This window comes from Mustela erminea, chromosome 9 (assembly GCF_009829155.1).
Source record: "Mustela erminea isolate mMusErm1 chromosome 9, mMusErm1.Pri, whole genome shotgun sequence".
Lineage (NCBI taxonomy): Eukaryota > Metazoa > Chordata > Mammalia > Carnivora > Mustelidae > Mustela > Mustela erminea.
In genome coordinates this window covers 96,787,771-96,805,839 of record NC_045622.1, presented here as the reverse complement: position 1 = coordinate 96,805,839, position 18,069 = coordinate 96,787,771, and the positions used below count along the sequence as shown (strand labels likewise).

The following is an 18,069-nucleotide window of genomic DNA, read 5'->3' as shown; positions in this document are numbered from 1 at the left end:
AAATAAAAATCTTTTTAAAAAAGTCTCTATTCATCCCTGTCTTCCAGACTAGATCAGGAGCTCTCTGAGGGCAGGGATCTTGTCCAATACTTATCTATTTTCCCAACACTCAGCATAGAGCGTGAAGCTCAGTTATTGGTAGGATGCATAGATGGATGGATGGTGGATGGATGGATGGGTGGATGGATGGATGGGTAAGTGGATGGTTGGGTGGGTGGAGGGATGGATGGTGAGTGGGTAGATAGATGGACGGGTGGATGGGTGGGTGGGTGAGTGGGTGGATGGATAGGTGGTAAGTGGGTAGAAGGATGGATGGCTGGATGGATGGATGGGCAGGTAAGTAGATGGATGGGTGGGTGGATGGGTGAGCCAATGGATGAACAGATCGAGAGCTGGATATACAGCAGATAAGCAGATGAAGATATAAAGTGATAGATCAATAACAGGTGGATGGGCTAATATATGAGCATATCAATGGCTAGATGGACAAGTAGATGAACAATAGGTGGATGGATGAATGGACTAACAGATAAATGGATGAAAGAATGGATGGCTAAATAAAACGATAAAGAAATGAATGTCTGATTGGCTTGATGGGTGAAGAGATGGATGGATAAATAATGGGTAGGAAAATGAATGGATGTGCCCACAAGAAAGGTTTGTAAACCAGGAAGACTAGATTGATTCTCAGGTATCGTTAAGGGGTGGGGAAACTGGGAAATCTGGGTTGGGAATAGAGCCGCTAGGGGATATGGAAGAACCTGGGGTCCTTGGGAAACTGGGAGTGGAGGGTGTAAGAACCCAGGATGCCCTGTGGTGGCAGGGAGGCTCCGAGGGAGGGGGAAAGCAGCCTGTGCTGAGCCCCAGGCTGCACAGAACATACGTGTTGAGGATCCAGGTTCCAGAAGAGCCAGGCATGGGACTCTGCTAGATCAGAGCTCTCAGCCAGCCAGGCTGAGCCCAGAAAGTGAAGTCCTGGAGAAGGCACCCCGCTTCTGACTCGAAGAAGCTACGGGCTCTGACCCCAAGCAACTGACTGCTGACCACATGGGGATCTCAAGAGCAGTGGGCATCTGTGGGGTTAAGGGGCCTCAGCAGGGCCTGGGGGCAGCATTGTCCCCCCTGTGGTAGGGCTAGGCTTCCTCTGTCCCCCTCTTTCTCTCCGACCCCAGCCTCCAAGACCGCCCCTCACAGTTCCAGCTTCCTCTGGGCAGGGGACCTGGCCCCCATGGCCTCTCAGGCCAGCCCTCTGAGCACCACCTGCCCCAGCCGGCCCGAGACTTCCTGTATGTAGCGCAAGAGATTTATGCAAACGGGCTGGGGCGGTGATGTCACCCCAAGGGGACTATCTCCCAGTGGCAGGCCCTTCGATAAAATCAGGAACTTGCGCTGGCCCTGCAATGTCAAGGGAGGGGGCTCACCCAGGGCTCCTGTAGCTCAGGGGGCAGGCCCGAGCCCTGCGCCCGCCCTGAGTCCGTCCGGCCCCTGACGGGGCGCCCCATCCTGAGGGGCTCCGCACTGGCCCCCACTGAGGCAGGGGACCTGACCGGCTCGGAGCTCGGCTGGATGTTACAGGCGTGCAAAATGGAAGGGTTTCCCCTCGTCCCCCCTGTGAGTACCGGGACTCCTCTACTAGCCAGACCCGCGGCCCTCAGACGACCGTCCGCTGCCCACCAGGCCACCGACCAGCCAGCTGCCCTCCCAGGCTCGCTATCAGTGGGAAGTTGGTGTTTCCTCCCTGGAGCTCCTGGCCTGAGACCCAGCGAGGGGGCCATTAGCTTCTTTGAGCGCGCCCCGGCGGGCTGAGGGCTGGGCCCACGGTGGGGCTGTGATCGGTGGGGCCTGAACGGTTATTTATAGATGGGGCTTGGGTGGCAGGCTGAGCTCCTGGGCAGGGTGCTGGGCTGAGAATGGTGAGGACGGTGGCGGAACGGTGGCGGTGGAGGGGCTGGGGTGACTGGTGTGGGGGGAAGCTGGTCCCCGGACGGTGAAGGCTTGAGGGCAGGAGGCAATAGGCCAGAGGTCTCAGCCCATGGCCTGGGTGCTCCTGGAAACAGAGGCTCATTTATGTCTGGGTCCCCAGTGCCTGGTCTGGGGCCTGGCACAGGGGACAGGGTTGTTGACTGAAGGGTCTGGGCCTGGGGCTGGTAGGCCCCCAGGGGCTGGACGACAGCAAGAAATGGAGCGGAGACTAGGACGGCAGTTGCGCTGGGGCACTGGCCAGGGGGCTTGGAGGGGAGGTCAGGGCCAGAGCTGGGCCCATCTGGGGCTGAGCTCAAGGGCGGCATGGTAGGAGCCAGCAGAGTAGAGGCAGGAGCGAGGGCAGGGGCTGAGGGTGGCACAAGGACCAGGGCTGGACGTGAAGCCGCAGGAATCCCAGGGGAGCCACGGAGGCAAGGGCAGCAGGCCGGGCGATCAACGCTGCCCCTCGCTCCGTGACAGTTGCAGCCTCGGGCAGCTGCAGATCTGCGCCCCTCAGAGAGGACCCCTCTCTCTTTCCTGCCCCATCCCCACTCAGCAGGGGTGGGGAGCCCTGGGGGAGCCGGGCAGGGCTTGGCAGGGCCTGCCCACCTGACTCAGCTTTCCTGGCCTAATGGCAGCTCCCTTCCCCCGCCCCACCCCAGCCAGGCCTCTGAGCCCCAGGAGGCACCCCAGGCCTGACATCCCGCTGTTGGAAACCCGGTGCTGGGTTCCTGGCCTTCTTACTGGTCAGACACGGACAGCTCCAGCCAGCCGCCCCAGCCCCAGCCTTGGTCCACCACCAAGAAGCTGGGCGAGGGGGCAAGGGATGGAGGTGGTCCCAGGAAGAGCCAAGTCTGCCTCAAGAAAGCCACAGGCCCAGAAGCTTGGCCACACTGTCTGTGACCCTTGACCTCTCAATCCCTGAAATCCAGACACAGCTAGGCAGGGGGCACCAAACCCCTCAGGGACTACTCCTGGGAAGGGGGGCTCCCAAGGGCCCTTGCCCCCCCACCCCGCCCACCTAAGCCCTTGAGGGCCCGAGTAGCTGTTGTGCAATCCCTGGGCACACACTGTGGGGGTGGGGAGAGGCCTGATGACTGTGAAGACTGGGTGTGCTGTCCCTCTGCCGGCACCGGCACCGGGACAGCGAGGAGTGAGGGCTGGAGGGGGCGGAGGGGGAGAGGACGGGGAGGGGTGAGGGGGCGGAGGAGGAGGAGGAGGAGGAGGAGGAGGAGGAGAGCAGGGAGGAAGAGGAGGGCGGGGTGGGGGTGGGGAGGAAGAACGAGGGGTGAGGGCAGGAGCAAAGGGAGGAAGAGAAGGGAGTATCCCAGGGGGCGTGTCAGGAGGAGGCTGGAGAGCGAGAGGACCAAGGCTCTGGCAGGCCCATGGCCCCCAGCCCTGCCTGGTGACCACAGTGAAACCCATGAGTGTGAGTGGCCATCAGTCGTCATGGGCCCTGAGGGTGCCTTGGGCCCCGGGCACAGGCTGTGGAGACCGTGGCAGGAGGACACGTGTGTGTGCTACGAGGGTGGGCATGCAAGCGATGTGTGAGGGGCCTTGATGGTGTGGGCCTGAGCCTGTGTTTAAGGTGCCTGAGAGCGAGCGTGAGGAGATGTGTGCTCATTCAAGGGGCCATATGTGCCTACGCTGTGAGTGTACAGCCGTGTGTACACACGTGGCCGCAGGTGTGTGGGTGCGAGTGACCTGTGGAGTGAGTGTGGGTGGGCACGTGAGTGTGAGTGCATGTGTGGGAGTGTGGGTGTCACGGGGAATATTTGTACATTGGGAGGTGTAGGTGTGTTGGTGTGAACGTGAGAGTTCGTGCGTGAGATGGGGACCTGGGGGTGCAGGTGTGAGTGGGAGTGTGGCTTCAGGAGCCGCTGTGAGGGGAGGGGGTGGAGGGAGCCATGCTCTCCGCTCAGCCTGGGTCCTCTTTTGACCTGTGACCTTTGGAGTCCCTGTCAGCTCCGTTCCGCAGGAGCCAAGACTCTGCTCTCCTGGGTCCACCGTCCCTGCTGTGGCCTCTCGCAGTTTCAGGCAGAGAGAGGGCTGTAGGCCTGACGCAGTCCCTCAGTGTGGGAGGGTGGTGTGGCCCCAACATGCGGGGGGCTGCCAAGCCGGCTGGGGTCTTCCCGCCGCCACCTGAGCCCTGACAGCCTCCTCTCTCAGCAGCCATCGGAAGAGCTGGTTCCCTATGACACGGACCTGTACCAGCGCCAAACACACGAATACTACCCCTATCTCAGCAGCGATGGAGAAAGCCACAGCGGTGAGTACTGGGCCTTCCCACGCCCCACGCCCCACACCCCCGGCCTGCATTTACCGAGCATCTCCGGTGTGCGCCAGGGCCCGAGGTCCGCTTCATCCAGGTTTATCTTCTGGTCCAATCCGTGTGGCTTTTCACAAACGAGGAAGCAGAGGCTCAGGGAGCGACTTGTGCAAGGTCACACAGCTGGTCAGGGGAGCCCGGTCTGTCTGCTCCAGGCCGGGGAACCTCTCCTGCTTTCCTCCCCTGCTCCCCTCACCCCCTTCTTCCTCTCTGGTGTTGTCACCCCTTCACCCAACGTGAATTCCACGTTGGTGTCACCCCCGCTCCCTGCTGTGTTCTCAAGCTCTCTCAACGTTTGGGGCTGGACAATTTCTTTGTCGTGGGGCCTGCCCTGTACACTGTAGGATGTCCGGCAGCATCCCTGGCTTTACCTGTCAGATGCCAGAAGTACCGCCAGTCACGACAACCAAAAATGTTTCCACACGTTATTCGTTACCAAATAACCCCCTGGGGGACAGAGTCACCCCTGTTTAAGAACCGCTCACTGAGGGAAAGGCTCTGAGGCAGAGTGGAGCCTCAGCTTGCAGGGGTAGGAGTGAGGATAGAGCACGAGCCAGGTGAGCCTTCAGTCCGAGCTCACTGCCTATCCCAAGGCCCAGCTGCGATCCCGGAGCGCATTCAGGGTTGATGGGGACAGGCAGTAGGGGCCTGGGACCTGGGCAGGGCAGTCAGAGAGGCTACCCAAAGGGGATCTTGGTATATTGATGGGGCACCCTGGAGCCAAAGGGAGAGGGCCTAGTTAGTAGGTCTTCCCTGAGGAATTCTCCAGGAGTCCGAAATCTGGGCAGGCCAGATACCGGGGTGTCTGCAGCCCCAGAGAAAGGTTTCCCACGGCGAGGCCACACCTGGGGGCCAGCCCCACCTGTCGCTTCATCCTTCAGGCACACCTGAGGGCAGTCTCAACCTGAGGCCCCTGCCCGGGGATGCCACAGGCCCCTTCCTTATTAGGAAGGACTCCCACATCTGGATGCCAAATCCTATGAACAGTGGCACTGGGGCTAACAGGGCTGGCAACGTTTATAAAGGCCAGACCCGGGAGCCACATCTAGGGCGTAGGTGCTGGAGGAGCCTCAAGACCGCATGTGGGAACACAAAGACGTCTCTCCCAATCCGGGGGCTAGGAAGGTTTTAAACATCTGCTTTTTCATCCTTCAAAGCTTACTCATGATTCGGCAAGCAATGTGTCCTCTCTGTGGAAAAAGCTGGACAATTTAGAGAGAAAGTCTCCCTCATCCACCTGTCTTCTCAGCACCCCCAGCCAGGATCAGGGATGGGGTCTCCCTGACCTGGACACCAGCCCTTGGTGACCCTTGCACCTAGCCCATCAGGACCCAGCAAGGTCCCTCGGGACGTAAGGACTGGCTCCCCCTGGTGGCTCCAGGCAGCAGGACAGGCAGGTCCCCGCAAACTCAGCTTGGCCTTGGGCTGCTTAAGGACGCTTTCCCCTCAGGCCTAACCTCCTCTCACTTTCACTGGGCTTGGGGGCATTTCCTTTGGGCCTGTTGCAGCCTCAGTTTCCCCTCGTGCAATATAAGGGTGTGTTCATACATCTAGAAACCAGTTAGACCGGGGACTGATGGAGTGAGTGCTTTAGGGAAACCTGCACTTTCCTGGCCCAGTGCCCAGGCAGGTCCCTTACATCTGGGCTGGGGCTCTAGCAATGACTCCTGATCAGATGCCTGAGTACCCTGTTTTGGTCATGCCCCAATTTCTTCAGAGACTCCTCTGGCATACCCAAGTGTCCCGGCCCCTACTCCCTGCACCCCTTCTCCTATCATTTCCAATTTGGGCATCTGTGCTGATCTGGGCATCTGTTCGTTCTTCCTTTTTTCTTTCTTTCTTTTTTTTTTTTTTTTTAAGATTTTATTTATTTATTTATCTGTGTGAGAGAGAGAGAACACAAGCAGACAGAGTGGCAGGCAGAGGCAGAGAGAGAAGCAGGCTCCCCGCTGATCAAGGAGCCCGATGCAGGACTTGATCCCAGGACCCTGGAATCATGACCCGAGCCAAAGGCAGTGGCTTAACCAACCGAGCCACCCAGTTGTCCCTCTTTTTTCTTCCTTAAAGATTTTATTTACTTATTTGAGAGAGAGAGCAAGAGAGCAGAGGGAGAGGCAGAGGGGGAAGACTCCCCACTGACCAGGGAGCCTGATGCGGGGCTTGATTCCAGGACCTCAGGACCTGAGCCAAAGGCAGATGCTTAATGGACTGAGCCACCTGGGTACCCCGTTCTGTCCTTTCCTAATACCTCTTGGAAGGTACTATCTGGAGACTCAAGAGTAGAGACACCCCACATTTTCCAATCAGTTCCTGGACATCCTCTGTGTCTGCGTTTTCAGATGGTGGTTGAAACTTACTAAGAAGACACTGGGGCTGGACCTGGGGCTGCTCCTGATTTCATCACCCACCAGTGTGTGATCTTAGCGCAAATGACAGCCTCTCAGAGGCCCCGGTCCCTCATATATGGAAGTGAGAGCATGGAAACACTTACCTCGTCATATTGTGGCGATTCACTGAGGTCATGCATGAAATGCGCAAGCTCCTGAATCCAGCAAGGGCCCAGGGAGCTTTCAAGACGTAGTATATTAGCTTTATGACCTCGCCAGGCGGGAGAGAGGAAGCGGCTGGGAGAGTGGGAGAAGCCGGAGGGGTCTGCAACAGACCCACTGTGTCAGTTTCAGCCAACCCAGGTGCCAGGCAACCAGCCAGCCGCCCACCCATCACCACCCGCCCTTGTAGCCACCCACTCAACCTTCCAACACGAATCATTTTTCCATATGTCCACTCATTCCTCATTTGTCCGACTACCCAACAGCTCCTGATAAGATGCTGTGTGCCAGGCACTGTTCTAGACACCAGAGGCTCCATGATAAACGAGTTAGATGAGCTCTCCTGACAGCTTACATTCTAGAGAGGGAAGAGGCCATGAACAGTCACATAAGCAGACACACAATACTAAGTCCTATGAAAGGCAAAGTCATGTAACGCAGAGCGCCGATGACTACTTTCCCTTGGGAGGTCAGGGCAGGCCTCTTGGGGGGGGGCAGTTGAGGTGATTAGGCCAGTGGATGCAGAGGAAAAAGACGCACCAGGCAGAGAGAACAGCAAGGGCCAGAGTGGCGGGGGGGGGGGGGGGGGGGGGGCGGCAAGGTGGGGGTGGGTGGGGGTGGAGACTGAAGCAAGCCGGAGGGGCCTGCCAAGGACACAGTACACAGGGCCCGAAGGCCAGAGTTTGGGTTTTATCCTGCAAACAATGGGAAGGCATTGCAGGGTTTGAGCGGAGAAATGACATGATCTGAATCATCCTCTGTGTGTGTGTGTTGAAAATCTAAATACATTTTAAATCGTCAATTTTTGATTGTTAGGATAAACATTGCAAAAATTTTAAAATACTTATCACGTAAGATGGCTCCCTCTTCCCGAGCTCCTTCCCCTCTGATAGCACCTTTGTCCACCCAGGCAGACGTTTTATTCCGTGTATATATCCTCTTGTATGTCTGTCAATGTGTGCACGCACGTGTGTATATTCTGTTCCCGCCACAGCGGAACAGTAGCATCACGCCGTCCTGCAAGTCGCTGCCTTTTACCCAAGCTTATCATAGACATGTCTTCGTGACATACACGGCACAGCAGAGACAGAGGAAAGCTACTTTCCCAGGCTTCCTATTTCAATGCCAAGGAATCTAGATTGAATCTTCAATTTGAGGTACTACCGAATGGTCCATCTTGTTCTGTGTAAGATAAGACTCTAATTAGAGTCCGAATGCGCACACACACACACACACACACACACACACACTCACTCACTCACACTTCACAAATTCCCAAATGCTTCTACAGCAATGTTTTCCCAGTTTTACTGATGGAACCGACATAGGATACTGTGTAGGGTTAAGGTGCAGGACCTAATGACCTGACGGCCACAGACTGTGCGAAATGGGCACCACAGTAAATTCTGTTAATATCCTTCACCTCATAGAGATTAAATAAAAAGATTTTCTCCTTGTGGAAAGAACGTTGAGGATCCAATCTCTTGGCAACTTTCCAATATACCACACCACATTGTTAACTGCAGCACCACATTGTACGTTGTGTCCTGGTACTTATAACCATAGGGTGTCCCTTGTTTTTTTTTTTTTTTTTTTTTTTAATTTGTCCTTTTTGACCACATTCCTCCAATTTTCCCAACCCCAACCTCAGCCTCTGGCAACCACAAATCTGATTTCCTTGTCTATAAGCTCAGGATATATTTTTTTAAGATTCCACATACAAGTAAGATAACACAATATTTGTGTTTCTCCATGTACTGACTTTTGGCCTCAGTATCTACATTTTCCGGTATGAGGACCATGTGAAGGTTACTCAGCTGAGCCACATGGGACACTTTGATTACCTGTACTTGCTCGTCCCTGAAAAAGAGGACAAGGGGGAAGGTGACAAAGAGGTAGCGTCCTCGTTCTGGAGCCAGGTTGATGAGACTCATGCCCCATCGCCCTCCCCACTATTCTCTGGGGTGACCAAGGGCAAGGTGTTATACCTCTCTGTCTCAACTTCAAAATGGTACCGACTTTTCAGGATTGCTGCAAGGGTTGAGTGAGTCACTGTATGTCCAATCCTTAGAAAGGTGCCTGGCACACGGTGAATGCTACGTACCGCGGACAGGACTTGTTACTCTTCTCGCCATAACGTCCTAAGAGAGGGTGTGTGGGAGGTAGGGTTTTGCTGTTTACTTGTTCTCATGTCTTCATGGTTAACAGTAGGTCGGCTGTGTACAGAAATCTAGGTTGAAACCCACATTTTCCCTTAGAAATTTGAAAGCATTTCTCTATCTTCTGGTTACTGGAGTTTTTTTCTTCGAAGTCGGATCTCTTTTTATGTCCTCTTTTTGGAATGTAACCTTGTTTTTTGTTTTTGTGGGTTTTTCTGCTTGTTTAGTTTCATTTTGTCTCTCTGGAAGTTTTTAGTACCTTCTTCCAATACTCAGGGGTTCCAATGAATAAGCTTTTTAAAAAATCACTCTGGCTGCTGTAGGGGCCACTGTAAGAACAGGGAGAAAGTACTGCAAGGGGACTCCTGGAATAATCCAGGAGAGAGATGACAGTGGCTTGACCAAGGGTGGTGGCCCTAGAGACAGAAAGGAGTGGACAGATCTGGGACAGATTTTGAAGGCAGGGCTCATAAAATTTAACGATTGTTCATATTATTCTAAATTGTGGCCAAATATGCATAATATAAAATGGTAGTTCTATTTTAAATTTTTGAGGACCTCCAGATTGTTTTCCACAGTGGCTGCACCATTTTACCTTCCCACCCCCAGGGCAGAGGGATTCCAATTTCTCCACATCCTCACCAATACTGGTTAGTTTCTGGGTTTTGATAGTAGCCATCGCAACAGATGTGATGGGATTTGTTCTTTGTGAGGGGACTGGTGAAGGAACTAGAGTTCCAAGGCATGACTCCTCTCCATCTTTCCATCTTTCCAAGTACTCTTTTATCCTCCCGCTGACCCTCTACCCCGTGTATCCACACACCCATCTAATCATGCACTCATTGACCTCTCAGTTGTCCTTCCCTTCACCCGCCAAACCCTCTAGCAATTTCTTATGGACCTATCCATCTAATCAATATATACAAAGCATCTCTTGTACTCCAGGCACATTGCTAGGTGCTAAGGAAACAACGAAACACAAGTCCTATCAGATTTATTATTTTAAGAGGAGAAATAACTAAAACTTCAATAATTAGGATACAAGGTGGAGAGTAACAAGTATATGAAGCCTAGAGCTCCACTCTCTGACCTCTGGTTCCCTTACAGGAGCGATGGGCAGGAGGGCTGGGCTGCAGGAGCCCCTGTACAGTGGTCTGTGATTTCCTAAAGTTTTTTTTTTTCTCAGCCTTTGTCTTCTTAATTCCTCATTATCCTTCTCTGTCTTGATCCTACTTCTGCTCTCCTGGGGGGGAACCCTGAGTTTAAGACTGGGATTTCTGTTCCGAGGAGATAAGGTCAACTGAATGACACTTAGGGCTTAAGTTTTGTGTATGTGTGGAGTTGCTTGGAATATCATTTTGTTTTTGTCCTGGTGACTTACAGGTATTAGGGACACCAAAAATACTAAGTCAGAATAGTGATTGTGTGGGTAGGACTTTGGTCCCAGATTGGGAGCTGGCTTAGAGGGAGGTAATGAAAGATCAAGATGAATGAGTTCTTGCTGGCTGTCTGGAACAGATGGAAGGAATGACGGGTGATGAACGGGTGGCTAGATGAGGGATGGACGGATAGATGGATTGTGATGGATGAGTGGAAGAGGGACCAGTGATGGATGGATGGATGAAGACTGGATGGAGGGAGGACAGATGATGAACCGTGGGTGAGAGTGGCCGATGGCAGATAGACAGAGAGATGAAAGCAGGCAGGAAAGCTGGTGGCAGCATGGGTCTTAATTACAGCTCTCATTAACAGCCTTGCTTCTCAGAAGTTGTATGAGGTAATGATAGGAGTTCAGTCCCTGAAGGAAGACACAGGTGACTTTACCAATGCCTGCCTGAGAACAAGGGACTTAATCTCTTTGTGTCATAGTTTCCTCATGTGCAAAAGAAAGATTATACTAGGGGCGTCTGGGTGGCTCAATGGGTTAAGCCTCTGCCTTTGGCCCAGGTCATGATCTCAGGGTCCTGGGATCAAGCCCCACACTGGGCTTTCTGCTCAGCAGGGAGACTGCTTACCCCCGCCCCCCCACCGTCTGCCTCTCTGCCTGCTTATGATCTCTCTCTGTCAAATAAGTAAATAAATAAAATCTTTAAAAAAAAAAAAAAAGAAAGATTATACTAAAAAAAAAAAGAAGAAGAAGTGTCACACTACTATGGCCACCTGGTCAGAGCTAAGGTGAGATTCAATGAGAAATGTGGTGTGAGGACTCAGCATCGCGCAGTACATAAAAATGCATGTTAAAAGCTAACTTTTACCAATCATTTGAATATTGGTTAAGGCCCACTATGTGTTGGGTGGCCTGCCAGGCTATGAAAAGGAGGGGTTGAACTTCAGATATGCCAATGGCATCATATTCCTTTGAGGAGCAGAGTCATGCTAAGGAGACATTGTGCAGGATGATCCCGGTAACCCAGTGAAGGGGTAAAGCACTGTGTTCGTCTAGAAATGAGGTCCAAAGAGCCCAGGACTGCCGACCTTTGTACTAGGAAGGATTCCTTGCATTGTGTTCCTTCAGAGGGCCCCATGCTTAGAATGTCTCTGCCTACCAGGCAGCGTTTATTACATAATTGCCTGAGCTCCCAAATCAAGGGTAAAGGCGAGGTTTCCGTTGGGCCTTTTGAAACCTTAATGGTAGCTCGAGTCCCCTTTGCAGCTTTCAGGGGACCCTGGGGCAGGGTTCCAGGGTTTCAGTGAGCAAAGGAACCTCTTTAGGACCTGGTTAAATTCCAATTCCCAGCTCCTCTCTCGGTGCTTCTGATTCCCTGGGTCTCCAAGTGGAGCCCCAAGCCCCCCAGAGTGACTCTGATGAAGGTGTCCTGAGAATCCCATGGGAAATGCTGGCCTAGGCCGGGGCCACTAGAGTGAGCTCAGGGGTCTTCTGCAGAGCTAGAACAGAAAGGGTGAGCAGGAGGGAAAGAGAGCCACCGGAGGACCTCACCCCACGCCTGTAGTACTGCACATAGGCAGGCTCCTCCAAACCCTGGACCCGAAGTGGGTGTGCAGGTGGGGGTTGGTAGGCAAGATAAGGCATCCTGGCAAGATCGGGACGGTTCAAACTGAGTGTGGAAGGCAAACATGGGAGGGGTCAGGAGTGGGGCCAGGCGGCGGATCTACCTCTAAAGAGGACCCGGGATTGGCTCACCAAATCCCAGAGCCCCCTGAATGGCCCCATCTCTAAAGCACAGAGCCAACTCTCCCAGGCCAGTGGAGAGCTTCTGGGTCCTGTTAATCTGCTGCAAGATGAAAGTACAAATGAAACATTGTTTTGTTTTCCTTTCAGATTTGGATAATTTTATGGAGGAGAGTCAGAGAGAGTTTTCCGGAGGCTAGGGTTTATTCATTCATTCCTTTGTTCACTCCTTCGGGAAATGTTTGTTGAGTGACTACTGTGTTTAGCCTTGGGGGTGAAGGAAGACCAACACCAGTCACTGTCCGCATGGTGCAATGCTGAGACCCCAGCTCTAGCCTCTGGGAGAAAGAGACACCTAGCCCCCCCCCCCCCCAAAAAAAAACCCGATTTGAGTGGTCCACTGACTGATTGGCAGGGAGTGGGAGGAAGAAGAGGAGATAAACATGAATGAAAATATCTGTCATTTGCTCAAGTGCTAATCTAGGTTCTTTAGAATAACACAGCGGTCCTAGTAGTAGTAATGTTTATTGAATGGAGTTTTGTGCCCGGTTCTCCTCTAGGCACCTTGCAGACATTAGCTCGTTCAACCTGCACAAGACTATGGGATATCTGTCATTATTAGCCCCATGTTACAGATGAGAAAACTGAGGCTTATAGATGTGCAGTGACCTGCCCAATGGCAGAGGCAGGATTTGAACCCAGCTCTGCCTGGCTCCCAGATCACGTACTTTCTCTCTTCTGTGCCATATGGCTTTGCAGAGGTGGGAGTGCGGGCTGCCTGGATTGTGGATTTGGGTGATTTCATGTGTGGACATGACCTCTGTTAACTACCCAGTCGGGTCTTTGACTTTTAGATTGGGGAATTGGAGGCTCGGGGAAATAGAATGTCTTGTCTAGGGTCACAGAGCAAAGCCATCGCTGAGCGGTAGTAGGAAGCAAGTCTTCTGAGAACCCGTCCAAAGCCAAAAAAACGCATGTCATTTTTGGGGGGTGTGTGAATGAATGACTATGTGCTTTTGTGAAAGCAAAAAAGACAGACAGACAGACAGACACACACACACACACGCACACACACACACGGGGTTGGTATTTGTCTCCATGTAGCATCCCAGAGAGGCTGCCTTGGCCTAGAATCTTGGACACTCCCTCTTGGGTCACATGAGAAAATCCCTCTTGTCCCTTTATCACCACATCTTCTTTTGGACCCCAGATTGTCCCCAGGAACTCCACAAACGTGTGGCAGGTTTTTGTTTTGTTTTGTTTTCTTCCTGGAAACGATGTTCAGCGAAATCATGTCCTAGTCCCAAGACAGAGCTCCCGATGGCACGTGGCTGTTCCCCAAACTCGAATCCCCCCACCGCAGACTCTGAAAGCACCTATGGGGAGTTTCCAGTGCAGCCCTGTGTCCTGGCATCTTGGCTCGGAGACAGACAGAGCCTCCCAGAGGCATGGCTTCGGAGGGGCAGTGCCGTGGGCCGGGACAGGTTCTGGTGGGTGAGGAACGTCAGCCGTGTGACTTCATGATCACACCTTGATGGTGGGACAGGACCATGTGTGTGTGACCGTGGCCTCAGGAACCACTCTGTGGTTTCCAGAGAAGCAGAGGGGGAATCAGCATTCCCCGAGGGCCTCCTCCGGGGCTGGGAGTTTTTACAAATGTGAATTTATTTGCATGCTCCCAATAACTATGATCCCCATTTTATTAGTGAGCCAACAGCTGAGAATGAAGAAGTCGGTGCCTGTGCCTGAGGTCGCACGGACAGCAAACGGCTGAGCCAGGATTCAGACTCTGGCTGAGCCAGGATTCAGACTCTGCCCGTGTCCTTGTGCCTGCGGCGAAGGCAGGCTAGAATGGTTGCTGGGAGCGCAGGCTTTGCCTCGGACCCGGGTCTTAGCTCAGGCCAGGGCCTCCAACTGCCTGGCCAAGCCTCAGTGACCTCATCTGTAAAATGGGGTGGTACCTAACGAGGCGGGTGGGGAGATCGTGGGGAGCCCAGCCGGGTGGGCGGTCACCGCCCCTCCACGGCCCGGATGACTGTGCTCTGCGTCACCACGAGCTCTCCCTGCCCGCGCACCCCGGGCTCACCTCACGCCACCCCCCACCCCTGCAGACCATTACTGGGACTTCCACCCGCACCACGTGCACAGCGAGTTCGAGAGCTTCACGGAGAACCACTTCACGGAGCTGCAGAGCGTGCAGCCCCCGCAGCTGCAGCAGCTCTACCGGCACATGGAGCTGGAGCAGATGCACGTGCTCGACACCCCCATGGCGCCGACCCACGCGGGCATTGGCCACCAGGTGCGTGCGGCCGCCGGTCCCACGGGACCCGGCCTGTGGTGAGGCTGGCGCTCCACAGGAAGCTGACACAGGCTCTTACTCAACTTGGCTTCCTGCCCCACAGTGCCAACGGCGGCCGGAGCCCCAACGGCTGCCTCCTGACCCTCCGATTGACCTCGTGACCCTGCACCCCTTATCGGCTCTGGCCCCACACCAGACAGAGCCCCGATAATTCCCACCCTCCTCTGATCCGCCCGACCACGGTGGCCCTCCCGACCCCAACCATGCCCCCCACCCCATCCACGGGCCCCTCACCGACCCGGGCCCCATCTCACTGGACACTGATCTCTGCTGGCCTCCCCCGGCCTCCCCATCTCCACTGACCCCCTTTATTGACCCTGCTCAGCCCCACGCACCTTAATCCCAATCAGTGACCTCCGTTAACATCTACCACCCCGCGTGGACCGCCACTGACCGTTCCCTCATGTCTCACCGACTTATTAAAAACCGCATTCCCTCCCTTACCCAACCCCTCGGCCCCTTTGCTCTGCCCCCTCTGACCCCAGGAATGCCAGGCCATATAGTACCTCTGTGCATATAGGGAAAGGGCGTCCTTTCCCTGGGCCATGCAGCCACCAACTAGGAGGCCCACAGCGGGCTGGATTTCAGCAGTCCCTGGCCCCCCACAACCCACGCCATGTGGGAGTTCACCCTGCCGGACCCCTGTAACCTGACTGACATCCAACTTCCCCAGCCCTCTCCCAAATCTTTCTGACCCTTGCTGGCCTCCCCACGCTCTCTACTTCTCTTTCCAGCAGTCCTGAGCTGGGAACTGGGCCTCGCTGAACTTGACCCTCTTTCTCTGTCTTTCTAGGTCTCCTACCTACCCCGGATGTGCCTCCCATACCCTTCCCTGTCCCCGGCCCAGCCTAGCTCGGACGAGGAGGAAGGCGAGAGGCAGAGCCCGCCGCTGGAGGTGTCTGACGGGGAGGCTGATGGCCTGGAGCCAGGGCCTGGCCTCCTGCATGGGGAAACAGGTAGGGTGGCTCAGCTGTGCGCCCCGGCCCCGGCCATTATGTGCCCCCGGCACCCCAGCCAAGGCCACAGCGGTCCTGGCACTGAGCTGAGTGTGTGTCCGTATCTGTGAGTGTGTGAACGTTTGCCCACGTGTGCGCTGTGTCTGTGACCGTCTGTGCTGTCCGTGTGTCGATGAGCACCAGAGCATGAGTGCGGTACAGACACGCACAGGCATCTCTGCGACCGAGCCTGGGAGGGTGCATGTGCGTCTATACCTCTCTGGGTTGCGTGTGAGTGGGTGTGAGCAGGTGTGAGTGCCAGGGCCCTGTACACCACCCCCTCCTTCCAGTCCTTCTCCAGGGAGCACTCCCCCCCACGCCGGGGGCCCCCGCATCCGGGGGAGGGGAGGGTGGGTGCCTGTGGGGGGGTGCTGACCGCCTCCCGCCTGCAGGCAGCAAAAAGAAGATCCGCCTGTACCAGTTCCTGCTGGACCTGCTCCGCAGCGGAGACATGAAGGACAGCATCTGGTGGGTGGACAAGGACAAGGGCACCTTCCAGTTCTCGTCCAAGCACAAGGAGGCGCTGGCACACCGCTGGGGCATCCAGAAGGGAAACCGCAAGAAAATGACCTACCAGAAGATGGCCCGCGCCCTGCGCAACTATGGCAAGACAGGCGAGGTCAAGAAGGTCAAGAAGAAGCTCACCTACCAGTTCAGCGGGGAGGTGCTGGGCCGCGGGGGCCTGGCCGAGCGGCGCCACCCGCCCCACTGATCCCAGGCCCGCAGACCCCACTGGGCCCGCCAGGCCTCCCCGCTGGCCATAGCATTAACCCCTCGCCTGGCCCGGACACAGGGAGGCAAGCTCCCAGGGGCCGGGGGCAGGACTGCGGCGGGCCGGGCCTCGCCTCACCCGTCCACTCCCTCCTCCAAGCCCGCTACCCACACCTCTCCTCCCCTCCCGCCAGGACTCCAGCCCCGGCTCCAGGGGGCTCCCTGGGCGTCTGACCCCAGGGAGGGGTCGGCCTTGCTTAGTGTGACCCAGGGTGCTACCTTGGAAGTTGGAAGTCATCATATTTGTGTACATGGAACCTTTCTTCTTAAGTGTCTCTCCTTTCCCCGACCTCTTTCTTCCCCGTTAGCTTCCTCAAGAAGCAAATTTATTAAAGTTATTCTCCGTGAGTTCTCCTGTAGCGCAGAGTCTCTTTTACGATTTTTTGTGCATCTTGTCTGGGTGCCCCTATCTGATCTCTCTTTTTCTCGCTTGTCCTTCCTGGTGTTGCCGAGGACCTCACCCGGGGCTGGGCACTGGGGACATCAGAACAAATGACACACGGTGCCTAGCCCAGAGTTAGAGCTGGTGGAAGAAGTCCTTGGTTGTTCTTAGGGGAATAAATCAGTAAGAAGCCCTCTGTATCTGATAAATGGGCTTTTAAAAAATGCCTCCGTGAGGCTTAAACTCTAGGTCACGGCCCCCGTGAGGATGAGGATCGTAATCAAGGCCACGACACTGGATTTTCCGGCCATTTATTACACGTCAGGCTTGAGAGGCAAAGTCAAATATCATCCCATTTTTATAGACTGGGAAACTGAGTCTTGGAGAGGTCACGTGATCTGTCCAAGGTCACACAGCTGGGTGAGGGGCGGGCCAATCCTGCCGCATGCTGGCTGCTAGGTCAGCATAGGGCAGGAAGCCCCCCCCCCCCCCCCCCCCCCGTGTCTGGAATGGGGAGCTGGTGAGCAGGGACCTCCAGGGTCCAGCTCATGTCTTGATGCTCTCTGGCTTCTGGTCCACGACAAGGGAGACCCAAAAAAAGAGGAGCCTGGAAGCCTCCAGCATCTTGCTTCCAACAGTAAGCAGCGAGGTATGGTGCAAGACAGCCTGGGAGTGAGGAAATGTCCCAAGGCAGCCAGCAAGCCTCAGAGAGCCCAGACTCGGGGGTGGGGGTGGGGTGGCATCAGGGCAAACACCCCCAAACACCTGCTTGCCCTGAGGGTTGACCTGTGACCTCCTTTCTCAGGTCTCCAAGCCCCTGGAGAGGGTAAGCGGTGCTCAGTCCTCTTTAAAGAAGGTTAAGGAGCAGGTGATTCAGTTACAAGTAGTTGAAAAGCCGTGGGCCGGGCCAGAGACCAATAATCCTAATCCTAATCCCGGTGAAAAGGAATGGTAAATTGCCCCCCCCACCCCCCTGCAGCGCCTGTGTAGAGAATCCTTCCCTCCTGCCGTGGGGGGCGCATGAGCATTCCTGATACTGGATCTTGCATGGAGAGATTCCTGCATAATTTCCTTCTTTCCGTGCAGCCACTGATGACCCAGATGTGAGGCAGGGGGAGGCAGAAGTTCATTAAGGAACAGTGTGGCGGGGGGTACACAAAATTTTGGCAGTATTTTTTGTGTGAATTTGACTTCCACTTTGGGGTGTATTTAAAGATTAGCCCCATATCCTCACCTGCAGGCCCAGCCCCATTCCCCCTGGGTGACACCAGCGCCCAATATTTTGGGGGCTGCCCTCCTGGCCCTGGCCTGAGCCCACCCAGGACTCCACGCGGCCAGTCCAGGGCCCCGCGAGCCCCAGTGGCAGAGGCATTGTCATCCAGCCCTTTCTACGTGCCTGACACCTGCTCTAGCATTTTCATTTATAACCCACT

At 55.1% G+C, this 18,069-nt stretch overlaps 1 protein-coding gene across 2 annotated transcripts; it reads left to right on the top strand.

Moving 5' to 3' along the window:
* The first annotated feature begins 1,347 nt into the window (after nt 1-1,347).
* Nucleotides 1,348-16,613, top strand: SPI1 (Spi-1 proto-oncogene). Of its 2 annotated transcripts, none has more exons than XM_032360168.1 (5): nt 1,348-1,611; nt 4,132-4,231; nt 14,241-14,428; nt 15,282-15,444; nt 15,876-16,613. In XM_032360168.1, the coding sequence occupies exons 1-5, from the start codon at nt 1,567-1,569 to the stop codon at nt 16,193-16,195; spliced, it is 816 nt and encodes a 271-aa protein (XP_032216059.1). In that variant the 5' UTR covers nt 1,348-1,566; the 3' UTR covers nt 16,196-16,613. The 2 variants fall into 2 exon arrangements, with proteins under 2 accessions (XP_032216059.1, XP_032216060.1); XM_032360169.1 differs by having other exon boundaries at nt 1,350-1,611; nt 4,135-4,231.
* The last annotated feature ends 1,456 nt before the right edge of the window (nt 16,614-18,069 follow it).

What these genes read in the sequence shown, in the direction of transcription:
- SPI1 (XM_032360168.1), top strand. Translation starts at nt 1,567, where the DNA reads ATGTTACAGGCGTGCAAAATGGAAGGGTTTCCCCTCGTCCCCCCT. An exon ending in GGTTTCCCCTCGTCCCCCCT is followed by an intron (nt 1,612 to 4,131) that starts GTGAGTACCGGG and finishes CTCCTCTCTCAG; the next exon opens with CAGCCATCGGAAGAGCTGGT. An exon ending in CGATGGAGAAAGCCACAGCG is followed by an intron (nt 4,232 to 14,240) that starts GTGAGTACTGGG and finishes CCACCCCTGCAG; the next exon opens with ACCATTACTGGGACTTCCAC.